The sequence below is a fragment of the Podarcis tiliguerta genome (assembly GCF_965153285.1).
Source record: "Podarcis tiliguerta genome assembly, chromosome: 13".
In the NCBI taxonomy this organism is placed as follows: domain Eukaryota; kingdom Metazoa; phylum Chordata; class Lepidosauria; order Squamata; family Lacertidae; genus Podarcis; species Podarcis tiliguerta.
This window is the reverse complement of record NC_139546.1, coordinates 46,743,683-46,762,175: the sequence shown is the minus strand read 5'-3', so window position 1 is coordinate 46,762,175 and position 18,493 is coordinate 46,743,683. Positions and strand designations below refer to the sequence as shown.

Sequence of the window (18,493 nt, the reverse complement as noted above, 5' to 3'; positions counted from 1 at the left end):
AGCACCGTGTGCCAACGTTCCAGTCCATGATGCGTGTGCTCGTCTCTGGCACCGATGTCTGGCTCACATATCGTGGGAGTCCGTGAAGAAGATCCCAGAGTGCACTGAGGGGTGCAAAATGAAATCTTGTGGTAAGTTTCTTGATTGCAAGGTGTGCAAACACGCAAAGGTGAAAACGTGCACATACCCAAGGTCTGAGAGGGTGACCACTAGGCTTTTTCAGCTAATATATGCAGATTTGTGTGGGCCGATGTGCGTGACCAGTATGGGCAGAGCCAAATTTGCGTTGGTGTTGATTGATGATTTTTCGCGGAACGGTTGGCTGTTCACGCTTAGAAACAAGAGTGAGGCAGCGCTGCTAATCAAAGACTAGATTGCGGCAGTGGAACTGCAGTTTTCCACATGGGTGTGAAACTTCAGAGCGATCGTGGTGGGGAGTTCACCGGGTCTGCGCTGCAAAGTTTCTTCCGCAAGAAGGGGATTCAACACAGGTTGACTGCTCCACATAGTCCCCAGCAGAATGGTGTTGCAGAACACCAGAGTAGAACGCTGAAGGAGATGTCCGCTGCGTTGCTATTTGATGCCGTGCTCCCACAGTGCTTTTGGGGAGAGTCTTGGCGGACGGCCACTTTTACCTTGAACAGGTTGTTCACTTCAGTGGTAGGGGGCACACCCTATTTTCTGCTGCACGGCAAGAAGCCCAAGGTGCATTACTTCCGTGTTTTTGGCTGTGAGGCTCAGGTCCTCATACCAAAGGCCAAGCGCAAAAAGGGTGGCCTTAGGTTCCAAAAGATGATTTTCTGTGGGTATGAGCCAGGGACCAAGCGGTGGAGGTTTGCTTATCCGTCAGGGAATCAGTCCAGGATTCTGCTCAGCAACAGTGCTGAATTCTGTGAGCAGAATGGCTGGACACGGATACATGGGAACCCTGATAGTCTGTCAGAGAGTCTGCTTGACTCTGCTGATGAAGAAGAGGAAGAGGTTGAACCTGCTACTGAGGCACAGAGTCCAGACCTAGAGCAGGCAGAGGGGAGAACTTCTCCTAAAGCTGTGAAGCTTGAGCACCACAGTGCTCCATCTTCTTCCACAGGCTCGGCAGAGAAGTCCAGAAGGCGTAGTAAGTCAGAGGGGGAGCTCTCTGATGCCAAGGACATTCTGGCTGGTCCTAGTGGGTCAGAGGGGCTTCCTGAAGTTGTGTTGCACCAATCAGCTCGGACAACAAAAGGGAAGCCTCCTGACAGGTTTGCAGTCACTAGTGTGTGGGTTGGTATGGCACAGTGTGAACCCGAGAGTTTTGAGGATGTTCAGAAACTGCCTCAGGAAGAAGCCAGGAAATGGTATGAGGCGATGCAGAAGGAGATGAGCTCAATGGAGTCTCTAGCTGTGTTCACCCTCATGAAGTTGCCAGTTTGTGATGGCCTGGGAATCTGATTCAGAGGCTGAACCTGAAGAATCCCAGCCTGCACAGGAGTCCCCGCCTCCAGGGCTTGAATCTGAAGGGCCTGCACCTGTGCTGGATCCTCAGGAGCAGACACCAGATGAATCCACTCTGGCTCCAGAGGTGATTGAGGACCCATTGCCTGCAGGTGCTCCTGTCCCAGCTCTGTCAGGGGAAGGTGAGGTTGCCTCTGGGTCCAGTAACCCTCCAGCCTCTCCTGAGCTGCAGAGGCTCAGGGCAGAGAGGTGGAGGGAACTAAGTTCTCTCAGGAGGAGTGCTCGCCTTAAGACCAGGAGAGGCGAATCACCTGTGGGCCAGGACCTCCCTAGGCCTCAGAGGTGATAAAGGCCAGTCAGCCCAGTCCCAGGTTGTGGGAGTAACATCGCTGGAAACCTGTTCCTGCCAGTACCCTCACCTGCCCTTCTGGAGTTCCTGACCACGCCCGGCTCCTTGCCTTGGACCCCGCTTCGCCCTTGACAGACAGCCTCCAGACCCTTGACCCAGGACCGGACTCAGACCACGCCGCACGGTTACCCCCCCGGGGCCAGCACACAGTGGGCAAACAGGCCATGAGTAGCCGTTGCGTTTACCGTCTTAAACCCACAGCAACTGGAGAACCGCAGTACAAGGCTAGACTAGTAGCGAGAGGATTCACACAGCGTAAGGGGTTGCATTATATGGAGGTTTATGCTCCTACTTCCAGAAGTGAAACTCTGTGCATGCGCTTGGCCATTACTGCACAAAGAGGTTTGCTGGCACGGTATCAAGCGGGTACTGCGCTACCTGCAGGATACCAAATACTTCAGTCTCAAGCTGTCAGCTGCAGGTGAGACGAAGCTCACGTGCTTTGCAGATAGTGATTGGGCGAATCTGAAGGATAGGAAGTTCGTATCTGGGTTGGTGATAAAGTTTGGGAAATCTCTGGTTGGGTGGAAGTCCCAGAAGCAAAGTCTCATTTGCGCTGTCCTCTACTGAGGCTGAATTCAGCGCACTGTCAGATTTGTGCCGGGAACTAGAGTTCTATAGATGCTTGGTGCAAGAGATCTGTGGGGATTGTAGCTTGCCCATCACTGTTTGGGAAGACAATCAACCCTGTTTGAAGCTAGCAGAATCTGGGCAATTTAAGGCCAGAACCATGCATCTAGACACACGTTTCCAGAATGTGTGTCAAAGTGTTCAGTCAGGTTTGATACGGCTGAAGTATTGTGCCAGTCACGATAACTTAGCTGATGGTTTTACCAAACCATTGAGCTTCTAGCGTTATGGGGAGTTCTGTAGTGGTTTGGAGTTGGAGTAAGTTCTGTTAATTGCTTGCCCCACAGCAGCGCAGGACGAGAGGGGGTGTGAGGAGAACCTGAGCTTACAGGGTTAAACAGCCGTATCTCTGAGAAGGATATCTCATGATGTGATCACTTGATTGAGGTGGTGGGTGGGTTCTGGAAAGAAGTGGGGAATGGATTAATCTCCCTCCAAAATCATGTTGAAGTTTGATTACTGTAGAAGCAAAGTATATTTAGCACATAACCATGAAGTTCACTAGAATGCTTTTGACTAGTCACTGTCTATCCACATAACCCACCTCACCAGGGTTTTTTGAGGATAAAATGGGGAGGCAGAGTACACTGTATGCATACTCTCCAACATTCCTCATTTGAAAATAAGGACATTTCTCACTCTCACTCCTTCCGCCATACGATCCTCCTCAATGTCACATTTTTTATCTGTTGCCCACTCCTGCAAAACATTTCCTATCAGATGAAGGTTCAGACGCTTGCCCTGGTGGCCCAGTCCACACATTTAAAGACCTCCCTAAATAGCTAATTTAGAGTGTTCTCGAAGCTACCAACATGAGTTTGACCAAACTGCAGGAGGCAGTGGAAGACAGGAGTGCCTGGCATGCTCTGGTCCATGGGGTCACGAAGAGTTGGACATGACTAAACAACAACAACAAATAGCTAATTCAGGGGCAACTGTGCAGAGGTCACACTATAAGATACGGGAGGTTTTAAGCCAATATTGTTTTTCATACCCAACCTATGCAGCCACTTGAACAAACCAATACCAATTGTTGTCCATCAGTTATGTCTAAACTTAATAGCTGTTTCTTCTCCCTTTATCTCATACTCCCCCCCACCCCAAAACATAGAGAGAGAAGGGAAATGGTCCCAGAATCCTAACATTTCTTCATTTCTTAGGTTTAGGGGAATCCCCACCACTCATAGCTCTCAACGTTTCCCTTTTTTAAGGGAAATTCCCTTATTCCGAATAGGATTCCTCGCAAGAAAAGGGAGACGTTGACAGCTATGCCACCACTAAATCTATAACAAATCATTCAAAGTTGGATCATGTGATTTTAAGCAGTCCCTGGACATAGCACACACAGTTCCTCCACTGCCCTGACCGATTCTTTGGTAAATTTATAAATACTGTATTTTTTGCTCTATAAGACGCACCAGCCCATAAGACGCACATAGTTTTTGGAAGAGGAAAACAAGGGGAAAAAAAGATTCTGAATCCCAGAAGCCAGGACAGCCAGGGAGAGGCTGCACATGGCTAAGGCTCCCCCAAGAGCCGTGCTCCCTTTAAAGAGTGTGCGGAGCATGTGTGCGGCTCTTGGGGGCTTTTCCCCGAGGAGGGAGAAGGGCAGCACGACTCTTTAAAGGGAGCACTGAGTAGAGCCTCCTGCCTGCATTCGCTGCATAAGACGCACAGTTATTTCCCCTTCCTTTTTCCTTTTCCTTTTATAGAGCAAAAAATACGGTATGTTTTTAAGAAAGGGGCAAGATTAAACATGCTCCAGTCCCCCTTTCGTCCCACCCAGGCCAGCCCTACCCTCCGCCTGCCCCTCAAAGCTGGCGCATCACACACAGGGCTGGGCCTTGCTGGTGGCAGTCTCTCCTCCTCTTCGCCTGCCCTCTGGCAGCTGCTACAATCAACAGCATGTGATATTGCAATGTTCCCTGCCCTGCTTTCCATGACCCCCAGAGTGTCACTTCAATCCTGTTTGTCTTCACGTGGCTGCTGTCCTTTGAACCAAGTTCTACTCTAGAGCCATGTTCACAGGCCACGGCCATCCACCAGTGTAGCACAAAAGCCCACTTCTGTGTAGATTCTGCAGCCAGCTGGTAACCCCTCCCTCTGTCTGCTTCCGCTACAGCCAGCAAGATCCTCCATTTCACTGGCATTCCCCTCCTGCTGAAAAAATTGCAGAAATCTCTTCCTTCCCATCTTCTCACCCACAAATATGGCAGAATTGTGTTCTGGCTCAAATCCAAAAAATGACGCTAATTGGAAACCTGTAAAAATCCATGGGTATGGCCCTGTGTGGTGTATCACAATAGCACCAGCAAGAATGAGAAGGAAATATACAAGGAAAAGAGTCAACTCCAGGGGGGCGTGGGTGCTTGGGCACCCATAATAATGTAATTTGCAGGGACTGGGCACCCACAAAGTCAATGAACACCATGTGCAGGCATGTGCGTGTGATGTTGCACCTCCATGTTATGGCTGTGGGCACCCACAATCCTGAGGGCAAGATGGCACCCCTGTATACAAGCCCACATCCTGTGTCCTGACTCCATGCATTGCAGCTTGAAGAACCAGATTGGGGTTAAGAAGACTGGTTGCTGGGAACCCCTTCATTTTAAACAGATCCCTGCAGCCACATTAGTAAAAAAACTGAAAATAAAACAGCCTATATTGTAATGCTGTTATACAAATCTATGGTGTGACCTAAAATATTGTTACAAATGTTGAATGCCTGCCCTTCTCTTTGCCGAGTGGGGGCAAGAGCCCATAGGGTCCCTGGCACTCACACAGGGTCTGTGTCCCTTTGGAGGAATAGAAAACACAGTAGAGACTATTGTAGGTTTAAGAAATATGGTTTATTCACCTATTTACACCTCCTGTCTGCATACTGGGAGTGCAAATCTTACAGCATGGTCATTTCATGGGGCAGCAGTGCAGGCATCCTTCAGCCTGCCTGCCCAAGATGGAGCTCAGCTCCTCTCCTGCTGCTTCTTCCCAGCAAACCTTGCTCCAAAACTGCCTTTTCCTGTCCCCTCAAACACCCCACCCCATCACCTGAAATCCCTGCCTCTGCTCACACCTCAGGGCAAGGGGAAAGGAGTTTTCTTGTTTTGTTAATGGCCCTCCATTATACACATTGAGGCACCATGCAAAAATGTTCCTCTTTAACTTGATCTTTGGTTGGTTGCTATCCAATGCCCTTTTACAATGTGTTCTGGCGGGATTATAAGGTTATTTTCATTTTGCTTATGTATTTGGTGTTTTTCTATTGTGATTTTATCCTATGAACCACCAAGACCTGTGAGTATAGGGCAGTATAGAAATCTTAACAACAACAACAACAACAACAACAACAACCATCACAAAACTAACCACAGACCACACGAAAGGATAAAATGTTCCTCAAAGGACATGCAACTTACAAAACCCTTTTTAAAAATAATATCCCTAAATTCCTCTTTTCTCTTCCCAGATGCTTCTGCTATTCTCAAATTCAGGGTCTGGGAAAGGCTTCTAGGGTTGGAGAGTGGGGCAAGGAAGGAGAAAAAAGCCATTGCCAGATTAATTTTTTACTGATGATGGTGCTGGCACATCAAGAGATGGGGACAAGCAGAGCCAGCCACTCCCAAGGTCTGAAACTTTCCCTTTGGCCTCTGGCTCCCCCATGTAGTTGGTGCACCCAGCTCTGGAGATGGCAGCAAGGAGGTCCAGGGTGGAATGACCACAGAAACCACCAGAAGGCTGTGGGCCACCTGCAGGTTCACAGGAAGGTCCAGCAGAGAGTCGTAGACCTTGCACTGCATCTGGCTGGTGCTCTTGTAGACGCAGTTCATTCACAGCCCCTAGCTCCTACCAGTGTGTTGTGACATCAACCCCTCTCCCAATCTCAATGACTGGTTGGCGCCTATGGAAGATGGGGAGCCAAGTGACTCTTAAAAGGGACATGGGCAAAATTTCAGCTACACTAAAAGTGCAAGGTAGCTCCAAGCCCATTACCCCTTTAAGAGCAGCTTAAATTGGGACGTTTTAGGGCAAAGGAAGAATCCATGGTGGGTTAATTGCTTCTATGGCAGTCTCAGAAAAATTGGGGCAGATGGGGTGTATGTTATTCCTTGGGGTTTACTGCCCAAACCTTTCACTATTGAGTATAGCCACAAGCAGTGCTTTTTTTCGGGGGGGGGGGGCACAGGGGTACACATACCCCTAAACATTTTGTGAATCTTTGTACTTTTGTCCATTTACTATATTTATTTTTCCTGATTTGAACTTTAAAACCGTGATTTTCTTGAGTCAAAATGAGAGAACCCCTAAACATTCTTTAAGGGAGGGAAAGCACTGGCCACAAGGCAGCAGAGGTTTTAGGTCAGAGTGTTCCTTCTCCATTTTGCTAATTCTGCATCTTGTCCGCTAATGAAGGTCAGGGAAGAGGATTATGTATTTTGTGTTCTCATGTTGTACCTTTATGTTCTGAACTGCCTGTGATCTCCAGATGAAGGGAGGTATACAAATTGAAATAATAACAATAGAACTTCTCCATAGCTATTGGGATTTCTCACAAATCCCAATTACACTCAAGTTACTAGAAGGACTTTCTGAGAACCTCACAGAATAGCCTCTTCTTGGATTGTCTGGGTGGAGTTACAGGGATTGAGTGGGAAAGTATCTTACCAAAGTCTTCCGGCGTGTTATAAACAGTAAGCAGGCCTGGTAGCCTACATGCCATTCACACTGTATTCTATAATGTGGTACCAGATCTTCTTTCCACAGCTGTGCAAGCCTTTGAGAGTCAGAGATGTGAGAGGACATTATAGGGGGGAGGGAAGGAAAGAGGGACAGAGGCCAGTGTTGCCCGCGGCACCCCTGATCACAATCCAAGGCACCCCTGGGTGCCAGGGCACACTGGTTGAGAACCACTGCCTTAAGCAATGGGTGCCTGTCACCCTGCTTAGATCATGCAGGCGTGTGTGTCCTCCCCCACCCACCAAATCGCCCATGTAGAGCTAGCGGAGGCCACCGGTTAGGGAGACCCACCCAAGGTTGCTTGCCGAGAGCCAGAGAACAAGGAAACTCTCCATCCTTTTCCAACCAAATGTCTGGTTAAAGAGGGACATTTTTGCCAGGCACCTAAATGTGTATTATGATGGCGCCAGGTGAACCTCTCTGGGGAGAGCATCCCTCAAACACGAAGCTGAGTGCCCAGTCCTAAAGACAGGGCCCACTGCTGCCATTGCTGCTCCCTGGGTAAGATGCTTCGCCAGTCTCCGTTGGGCCACCAAGTCTGGCGACATCTTCTTTCCAGGCCCCCGTGGGGCTGTGTGAGGAGGCACCTCTCTTTAGGGCAGGAAGGGGGCAGCTCTGAGACCAGGAGCGGCAACAGCGGCTACCTTCAAGGAGAGGAGATAGGAGAGGAGGTTGAGGGAATCCTCCACCAGGGAGGGTGTGTGGAAAAGTTTGAGAAGCTGCCAGCTCTGCAGGCAAGGGTGACATAAATGGGCTTCTGAGCCCCACAGGGGTGCCGAAGAAAGAATGTAGTTGGTCAAGGGAGCCATGGACTCAAAAAAGTTGAAAACCTCTGGCTTAAAGAGAAGGCTCAAAGAAGGAGAGGGTGGATGTGTAGGGAAAGGGTGTGAGGCACGGTGTCTCTTCATCTGTGGGGAGCAAACAGTTCATTTTCTCTTTCTTTCTCCTCTTCTGCTTCCTTTAGCCAGCAATGGTGTGTAAAAAGTAAGCAAATGCTCATGTATTAATGCATTACAGTGGTACCTTGGGTTACATACGCTTCAGGTTACATACGCTTCAGGTTACAGACTCTGCTAACCCAGAAATAGTACCTCAGCTTAAGAACTTTGCTTCAGGATGAGAACAGAAATCGTGCTCTGGCGGTGCAGCAGCAGTGGGAGGTCCAATTAGCTAAAGTGGTGCTTCAGATTAAGAACAGTTTCAGGTTAAGAACGGACATCCGGAACGAATTAAGTACTTAACCCGAGGTTAAGTACTTAATTGTATCCCACTGTAATCCCACTGTAATGGGATCCCAATAATCCCACTGTAATGGGATTATTTCTGGGTAAAAGTAGGAATGTGTTGCGTTTTTAAAGCATCTCAAGGCTCTTTGTTGATGCTGCAAACAGGGTGACTTCTCTGCAAATTTAAGATACTGGAAAATGCAAAGGAAGACAATGTGCCTTGATTTTTATTAGCCCCCTCATTGCTTTCCTTTTTGTGAAGGGCTTGGAGAACAGGTTGAGGTTTTTAATTGCCGGTAAACCTGGGACACGGGTGGCGCTGTGGGTAAAAGCCTCAGCGCCTAGGGCTTGCCGATCGAAAGGTCGGCGGTTCGAATCCCCGCGGCGGGGTGCGCTCCCGTCTTTCGGTCCCAGCGCCTGCCAACCTAGCAGTTCGAAAGCACCCCCAGGTGCAAGTAGATAAATAGGGACCGCTTACTGGCGGGAAGGTAAACGGCGTTTCCGTGTGCTGCGCTGGCTCGCCAGATGCAGCTTTGTCACGCTGGCCACGTGACCCGGAAGTGTCTCTGGACAGCGCTAGCCCCCGGCCTCTTAAGTGAGATGGGCGCACAACCCTAGAGTCTGTCAAGACCGGCCCGTACGGGCAGGGGTACCTTTACCTTTACCTTAAACCTGGTGTACATGCGAGACGTGTACCCTTTTCTTGCACATGCAAGTCTTGTGACCAGTGTCTGACGATCATTGTGATCATGCACCCATTGCTTAAGGCAGTGGTTCTCAACCAGTGTGCCGTGGCACACTGAGGTGCCTTGGATTGTGGTCAGGGGTGCCGTGGGCAACACTGGCCTCTGTCCCTATTTCCTTCCCTCCCCCCTATAATGTCCTCTCACATTTCTGACTCTTAAAGGCTTGCACAGATGTTTGTTGCAAACCTAAGTGGTGCCTCACTTTCACCTTTGGCCAGTTTCCGTTGGGCCACCAAGTCTTGGGAGGGTGTGTGGAAAAGGGTGAGAAGCTGCCAGATCTGCAGGCAAGGGTGACATAAATGGGCTTCTGAGCCCCACACGGGGGCCGAAGAAAGAATGTAGTTGGTCAAGGGAGCCATGGACTCAAAAAAGTTGAAAACCTCTGGCTTAAAGAGAAGGCTCAAAGAAGGAGAGGGTGGATGTGTAGGGAATGGTGTGAGACACGGTGTCTCTTTAGCTGTGGGGAGCAAACAGTTCATTTTCTCTTTCTCTCTCCTCTTCTGCTTCCTTTAGCCAGCAACGGTGTGTAAAAAGTAAGCAAATGCTCATGTATTGATGCATTAATGGGAGTTTTTTCTGGGTAAACGTAGGAATGTGTTGCATTTTTAAAGAATCCCGAGGCTCTTTGTTGATGCTGCAAACAGGGCGACTTCTCTGGAAATAAACGGCGCAGTACATTATTACTGACTTAAGTGCAAATTTAAGATACCAGAAAATGCAAAGGAAGACAATGTGCCTTGATTTTTATTACTCCCCTCATTACTTTCCTTTTTGTGAAGGGCTTGGAGAACAGGTTGAGGTTTTTAACTGCCGGTAAACCTGGTGTACGTGCGAGACGTGTACCCTTTTCTTGCACATGCAAGTCTTGTGACCAGTGTCTGACGATCATTGTGACTTGGCATCTGGCCAAGAATGGGATGATCCTTGGTCTGTTCATTGCCTTTTGCTCTGCTGCATGCTAACTCTGCTAGATTGGTATCAAATATTAATAAAGAAATGTTTGTTTTGGAACCAAGGGACCTTTCCCTTCGGAATGACTATCCCAATCTCCTTTAGAGGACAAGATGCAGAATTAGCAAAACAGAGAAGGAACACTCTGACCTCACACCTCCGCTGCCTTGTGACTAGACTCATTTGTGAGAAAGGAATAACATATACGTCAACTGTCCTGAATTTTCTGAGGCTGCCTTGAAAGCAAATAAATACAAAAAACATGCCGTGTATGCATAAGCTAAAGCAAAATAAGAAAATGTACACGGAAAGGCTGATTTGAAAATTTAATTTATGGGAATGGCAGTGTATTCAGCATCAAATGCTATTGATCAAAAGATAGATGGAGTAGCTAGCCTATAGCACGTCTTTCCAACATAATTTATATCAAAAATACTCCAAAAAATACTATTGCCACAATTAGGTCACTTGAAATGATAAATAATTGTTGTTCACCAATCTTATTATCAAACAAGCTTCACTGAAAAAATATTTTCTGGTCTGTTGGTTACACCTGAAACACACCTTAAAGGTATACTGTTACCATTCAGACTGGAAATGTTGCCAAATACTGCTTAGCTAAATGTTACGATACAAATGCCCATAAAAGGGGTTAAGCTGATTAAACAACATTTAAATATAAGAACTCAGGTCAAGAATTTAGACCTGAAGGAATCATTTTCTTCGAACGGTACCGTTATATGTAAGGTTCCCTTGGCCGTAATCTATGTTCAATATTTACCATACAACTTTTATTGTATTAATGGAATTGATTATTTACTTGAGCAGGGTCTCATGTTTTAAAAATGTTTATAGATCGTATATTGAACAGACAGCAATATTTTTGTGTGTGTTTGGCTTTTGTCAGGTCTGCAGGCATGCACTAATAAGAATTTTGTCAGGTCTGCAGGCATGCACCATTAAGAATTAATGAGCTTCTGACAGACTTATAGTCCATTTATTTACAATAACACAGAGAGTGGCATCGAGCCAACTTCTCTCAAGACATCAGTTGCTCAGTCTGAATCTCCTGCCCTTCCTTCCGCAGCAGGAAGCGCCACTTCCCCATCATCCTGCCCCTGTGCTTCCCTTGCTCCATAACCCTTTCCTGCCTTCTAATCCAAGGGGAAGGAGCAGCATCACCTCTGCTCTCAAAGGCAGAGCCTTCCAGACGCTCCCTCCCTCCTGGTTACCTAGCAAAGTTATCAGGGCTGTCTATTTCCCTCAACCTGGGAATCTTGAAGGAAGGGCCCCCCAGTTCTTCTCTTCCTCCTCTGTTAAAGGCTGCTCTGTCTGGGACTGTCTTTCTTCCTGGTCAGAGTCAGACCAGACTCTGGCATCCAACGCTGGCCAGCCCCTGACAGCTTTACAGCAATACACTGATGAAGTATTTGGAAACGGGTATTTCATGCTAGCTACTCCATGTTTTTTGCTCATTAGCATTTGTTGCTGAATACACTACTGTTCACATAAAATGAATTTTCAAGTCAGATTTTTTATGCACCCCCCCCCCATTTCTTTATGGAAGCAATTAACCCATCACGGATTCTTCCTTAAGCTGGGCTTAAAAAGGCAATGGGCTTGCAGCTACCTTTCACTTTGTAGCGTAGCTGCAATTTAGCCCACGACCCTTTGAAGAGTCCCTTGGCTCCCCTTCTTCCCTGGGCGCTAACTTGACATTGAGATTGGGAAGGGGGCTTGACATCATGAGGGTTTCACTGGCCATACATTGAAAGACTGCCAGTGAACTACCCTGCATGAGGGGATATGGGGTGGGCTGCCTGCGTACACATGTGTCTTGCGGGGCACCCCCATATCCCATTTACACTGAGGAGCCCCACCCTGGTCTTCTGTAGAGATTTGAAATGTCAGTGAATCTAACAGATAATAATCAGCACTTCTGCCAAACTTCAAGCCTCCATGATTCTCTGGGGAGAAACCACGACATTTAAACCTTTGCAGGGATTGTAACCTGGATATAAAAGAGAGAGGCGTTAGAGTTACTGAGGAGGTTTACAGATTCATTTTTAAAGCAGTTTTTCTACTGATGAATGTGAATGTTACAAGACGGGCTCCTCTACTCCTTGGGGAACATGTGTCATTGAGAGGAGCAATATTTCCTGACCAGAAAGCAGAATGCAGGTAGATTCTGGGAAAGCCTCATGTAGTTTCAGATAATATGATCAACGAGTTGGGATAAAGTTTGGGGCCGTCTTGCTGCTGTGAAGCTGGTGTGAAAAATAAAGAAAGGAAGCACGTCCTACGGAGTAACCCTGCCATGATGAATACCTCAGTTGCTTAAAGCATGGTGCTGATATGGCCCAGGTGGAGTTCCCGCCAGCTCCTTCACTTTGAATTGGCCAATGAGAGGCCTGCTCAGCTGAGAGGGGATGCCTCGCTGCTGAAAGGCCATTGGCTGCCCACCTGCCAGGGGAGAACAGAGCCTGTTGAGTCTTCTGCTGCTGTGGTTTAAAGTAAGAAGACAGGCCCAAAGAAACCAGTCTCCTTTCAAAATCCTTGAACGTTAAACAAGAAAGTGGTGGTGCCGGCTGCAGAGAGAACCAATTCCTTGTAAGTGCAGAACGTACCTTACGTACCACTGGTAAAAGTGCCAGTTCCACATACAGTAGTACCTTGGGTTACATACACTTCAATTTACAGACTCCGCTAATCCTGAAATAGTGCTTCAGGTTAAGAAATTTGCTTCAGGATGAGAACAGAAATCGTGCTACGTAGGCACGGCAGCAGCAGGAGGCCCCATTAGCTAAAATGGTGCTTCAGGTTAAGAACAATTTCAGGTTAAGTACGGACCTCCGGAACGAATTAAGTACTTAACCCGAGGTACGACTGTATAGGGATGTTGTACAAGAATAAGGGGCTCAGGCAAACATTAGCCAATCAGTGCTCCCTCATCACAAGGCAGTAGAGAATTAAGGTCACAATGTTCCTTCTCCATTTTGCGAATTCTGCATCTTGTCCTCTAAAGAAGATCAGGGAAGAAGGTTATATATTTTGTGTTCTCATGTTGTACTTTTATGTTCTGAACTGCCTGAGATCTGCTAATGAAGGGTGGTATACAAATTAAATAATAACAATTAAATAATCCCAATTACACTCATGTTTCTGGAAGGACTTTCTGAGAACCTCACAGAATAGCCTCTTCTTGGATTGTCTGGGTGGAGCTACTGATGGGAAACAAAGTCTCCCAGGATGCTATATAAGCAGGCCTGGTGGCCCACATGCCATTCACACTGAATCCTAAAATGTGGGCCAAGATCTTCTTACCATTTGTGGGACTCCTTTGCGGGGCCAGCCTGCCACTGACTTCTTCCCAGGCTGCTCCAGGTGAGTTTGCTTCTCTTTCCTTCCTCTTTGCAGCCTTCTCAAGCATGTACCTGAAATCTGGGCATCTGGAACCACCCTTAGAAACAGAGCAATAACAACCCTTGGATTCTCTTACTCCAACTTTTCTGCTTATTTGCCAGCAGTAAACAGGATAGTAATTTCAAAGGGACAGATCCCATGGTTCCAAAACAAAAACCCTTTTATTAACATTTGTAAGTGCCTGATTCTGTGCGCTGAGATCTTTGTAGGGGACAGCAGAGACATTCTTCTGATAGGGGCAAAGAAGGCAGGACTCTCACAAACTATGTAGCTGAAATTATTTAGCTGAGATTCCTGCATTACAGGGGGAGGTTCAATCAGGGAGGTTCTATCTATACAGGGAGCGCAGCTATCATCAACCCTTGACCGAAGAACCGGTACACTCCTATCTGGGATGGTCGTCTTCTTCCACCGAGCGTGCAGCTTAGAGAGGGACGCACACGAAACAGGGGGACACCTGCCTAGCCAGCCAAGTCAGTCAGATCAGCCCTGGCGTTCAATGGGGTGACAGATGTCTCAGTCAGATCACCCTCACATCCGTCTTGAGACGTCTCCTGGGCCTCCCAAGTTCAATCACGTATGAGACAATGTGTGCAGAACTAGGTATACACACGGTGGAATATTGGTTGTGGGCTAGCACTATAAAATGCTGGTTGCATTTCCATTTTTTTGCCAACCTTTGAGTCTACTATCTGACCTACTTACGGACTCTGATAAATCCAGAAGTTCCAACTCTTACATAGGAAAATCAGATCTATTGGTATTCAAATCATATCTTGAAACCCTTGTATAATTTGAGTGAGCAATATATTTATTGCAATAGTCAAACCAGATTAAGGTACATGGGGGGGGGGGGGACAACATCAAATCAGGTGTAAATAAAATTTGCTTCCCTGAGATAACAGGGTCACATATCTCAAAATTAATAATTTCTGTCCAACTCAGGACCTTTATCTTAGCCCGACTGAATGTTTTTCCTTCAGCTTTTGTCAAGGGCAGATTTTTAAACATCCCCAGAAATTATAGACATTGTGGATGTACTTTGAATGTGCTGGACATTGTAGAACATATCCTTTTCTACCCGAAATTAACTGCAAGGGGGGCTGAGGTTTTGTTAATAGTATCTCTTGAATTGCTAAATGGCACTATTTAGCAGGAAGAAATCCCAATGAAGTTCCTCATCATTATATATTTTACATGGCTGTTTATTTCTATATATTTTAAATGTTTTAGGATGCCCTATATTGTTAATAGTATCTCTCGGAGTGCTAAATGGCACTATTTAGCAGGAAGAAATCCCAATGAAGTTCCTCATCATTATATATTTTACATGGCTGTTTATTTCTATATATTTTAAATGTTTTAGGATGCCCTATATTTGTAATGCCTAGAAAAGTTTTGATGACGTAAGTAAGTAAGCATTACAGGGGGTTAGATTAGATGAGCACTGGGGTCCCTTCCAATTCCAGAATTGTATGATTCCACGAAAGAGAATATGCATGGGAAAGAGGGTCAGAGAAAAGAAAAATCACAGGGGTGTAGAGAAGAACAAATGGCAGACAAAAGCAAGACTGGAAGGAGTGAGATGAAAAGCAGAGGTTTTAACCTACAACATTTATTCATTTGCTGATTTTTAAATCATTTCTAAGCTGCTTAAATCTTAAACAGTGCACTATGCAACACAAAACTGTAAAGCAGTATCAGAAAAACCATAAAAACAGTAATATAAAGTCATTAAAAAACCAGGAATTTCATCTGTCTGTCTGTTTGTCTATCTATCATTATATATCTCATCATTATATATTTTACATGGCTGTTTATTTCTATATATTTTAAATGTTTTAGGATGCCCTATATTTGTAATGCATAGAAAAGTTATGATGATGTAAGTAAGTAAGCATTACAGGGGGTTCAACTAGATGAGCACTGGGGTCCCTTCCAATTGCTGAAATCTACGATTCCATGAAAAGAGAATATGCATGGGAAAGAGGGTGAGAGAGAAGGAAAATCACAGGGGTGTAGAGAAGAACAGATGGCAGACAAAAGCAAGACAGGAAGGAGTGAGCTGAAAAGCAGAGGTTTTAACCTATGGCATTTAGTCATTTTCTGATTTGCACTAAGCAACATAAAAACTGTAAAGCAGTATCAGAAAAACCATAAAAACAGTAATATAAAGTCATTAAAAAAAACAGGAATTTCATCTGTCTGTCTGTCTGTCTATCTATTTTGTTCCGTTAGGTGCAATATTGGTGTGCACTACCTCTGAATCTGTGCCCGAAGGCATGATGATTATGTGGCAGGCAGGTGGCCAATCAGGTAACACCTCCGGCATCATAAGTGCAAGCATAGGTAGCACATCATACCTCAGCCTTGGATCACCAGGCTTTTCACGGATAAACAGCTACGTCTGTCGAGTATCCGTCCCTAAGTCCGAAACAAAAGTCAATGAACCTAAAGGTAAAAACTCTCGACACAGTTGGGACTTAGTTTTCCTTTGAAAAGCATGGTTTGGGAGCGGGATGATTGTTTCCAGATTGCTTAAGATTCTCTCAGGGACTGACCATTTCAAGACTGCTTTCTCCTTAATTCAGAAATTTGTTTCCGCTTTCAATTATGGCCTGTTGAGATAAGACTTTCCCCACCAGTTGCCATGATATCAGTGCTAGTATTGACGAAAGACACAACTTGAAACTGCAATCAGTCCGGTGGAGGTCTGAACAGTAATTCTCCTCTTATCTCTGCAGAAAGGTTTTCACCCTTCTTGAACAATACTAAATGCATGTTTTTATCAGAAAGTAACAATGAGAGAAGGAAAGGAAAGAATGTGTACCCTGCAGGGGCCAAGGTGTCTCCCACAATAATTTCCACCCCCATTAAAAACCATTCCCAGCTTCAGCCAAGGATCCTTCTAACCTTCATCTGCCTGTTGATCATGTTTACCCAGCATAGGGTGACCTAGATGAACAGATTGTGCCCTTCTATTGGAGGCAGATTTTTATATCCTTGCCCTGGTGGCCAAGTCCACACATTTAAGGAGCTCTGTACCTAGTTAGCTGCTCCAGGAGCAACTGTGCAGAGATGGTATCATTGGATATGGGAAGTTTTTATCTATCCTTGGTTTTCAAACCCAGCCTATACACCAATACCTTCTCTGGGAAGGCTGGGGTGCTTTTTGTGCTGGGCGCTTTCTTTATATAGGTTGGGGGAAGGAGCTGTGTAAATATTCCTGGAATCTCCATTATCCCACCATGTCCTCATCCAGCTCAAGGAAGCCCCATGTATGTGCCACAAATCTTCCTACTGAGGTCCACACACAAGAACTTCAGTTAAATCCCCTTTGCTCCTTAAATCTTTCATTAAGGATTTACACCCTCTATCTACAGATTAAAAATGTTTGTCAGAGAATCCAGCAGAAAATAATCAGCACTAAATAGTGTCATAAATGTTGTCCATCAATTATGTCTAAACTTAATAGCTCTTGCCTCTTTCTCTCATACTTTCTCCAACCCAAAACTTAAAAAGACAAAGGGAACGGTCTCCATGAGAACCTCTATCGCGCCAACCATAAAGAAAGCAGCCTTCAGCGAGCACAGACAATCCTCACCGGCATGGTCATAGGGCTCAATGCAAGTGAAGTTTCTGTCCAGTGGGTGAAGAATGCCCTCCTTGAAGGTCACCATGTGAATCCCCGAGTCTTGAAGGGCAGCATCAAGGATTCCCTCTTGGCCTTCAGCCAGGTGGTTGTCCCCTACTCTGACTGGAACAACGGTACTTCATACTCCTGTACGTTTAGCTGCACAGCAGGCATCATGGAGCCCAGCCAGAAGCCTGAGGAGAAATCCCAGGGTGAAAAGTGATGCAAACCCCACCCTCAGCATCACAACCTCTTCAGCCTATCCCAGATTCAATAATTTCCATGTATCCATGTTTTGCCTAAGGCTGAATAAAAGTGAGCAAACTCACAGATATCTCTTGATGTGATCACTTCATTGAGATGGTGGGTGGGTTCTGGAAAGAAGTGGGGAATGGATTAATCTCCCTGCAAAATCGTGTTGAAGTTTGATTATTGTAGAAGCAAAGTGTGTTTTGCACATAACCATGAAGTTCACTGGGGGGGCTTTTGGCTAGTCACTGTCTCTTAGCCTATCCTTTCTCACCAAGGTTTAGACTCTCCCCGAGCACAGATTTTGTGTCCCCACCACCCGCAGAGCATGTCCTATAAAAAGAAAGGTGAGTGGAGTGACAATTCATTTTTCCGGCCAGTGTCTTCTGCCTGTTCAACATGTTTACCCAGCATCAGTTGACCTAGATGAACAGGTGGTGCAGTTTTGTTGGAGGCAGATTTTCATATCCTCCCCCTGGTGGTCCAGTCCACACATTAAGGAGCCACGTAGCTAGCTGAGATGACTGCTTTGCAGGGGTTGGACTAGATGACCCTTTGGACCCTTCCAAATCAATAATTCCATGAAAATATGCATGGGAAAGAGGATCAGAGAGAAGGAAAATCACAGGGGTATAGAGACGAACGGATGGCAGACAAAAGCAAGAAGCGAAGGACTGAGATGGAAAGGAGAGGTTTTAATCCAAGGCATTTCTTCATTCAATGATTTTAAAATCATTTCTAAGCTGCTTTATATTTAAAAATAACACACTTAAGGAGTGCACAAAGACAATGTGCCGCATGCCGTGAAGCATGTATTAAAAATGCAGAAGGTAGGCAAACCCTTCAGAATAACCCTGTCAAGAATTCCTGTGTTCATCAGAATGTCATCATAGCCCTTTCTAGATGCTCCTGCTTGTCCTTTCAAGACCACCATTTCCTAAATGCTTCCTGTCCATCAGGTATGTCTAAATCTAATAACTGTTGCCTCTCCTTTTGTCTCATTCTAACCCCCACCGGAAACTTAAAAAGACAAGGTGAATGGTCCCCATGCCAATTT

The 18,493-nt window shown here is 46.0% G+C and overlaps 2 protein-coding genes across 11 annotated transcripts in view; one reads left to right on the top strand and one right to left on the bottom strand.

The window, feature by feature from the left end:
* The window catches only part of LOC310663170 (uncharacterized protein), a 110,491-nt gene extending 92,976 nt beyond the window's left edge, over positions 1–17,515 (top strand). For all 3 annotated transcript variants that reach the window (XM_083410832.1, XM_083410833.1, XM_083410834.1), the window contains one exon: positions 17,124–17,515. In XM_083410832.1, the coding sequence (XP_083266958.1) occupies positions 17,124–17,410 (287 nt within the window). In that variant the 3' untranslated portion in view covers positions 17,411–17,515. The remainder of the gene's footprint in view (positions 1–17,123) is intronic.
* The window catches only part of LOC310663080 (uncharacterized protein), a 192,067-nt gene that overhangs the window by 144,895 nt on the left and 28,679 nt on the right, over positions 1–18,493 (bottom strand). The window lies entirely within an intron of this gene.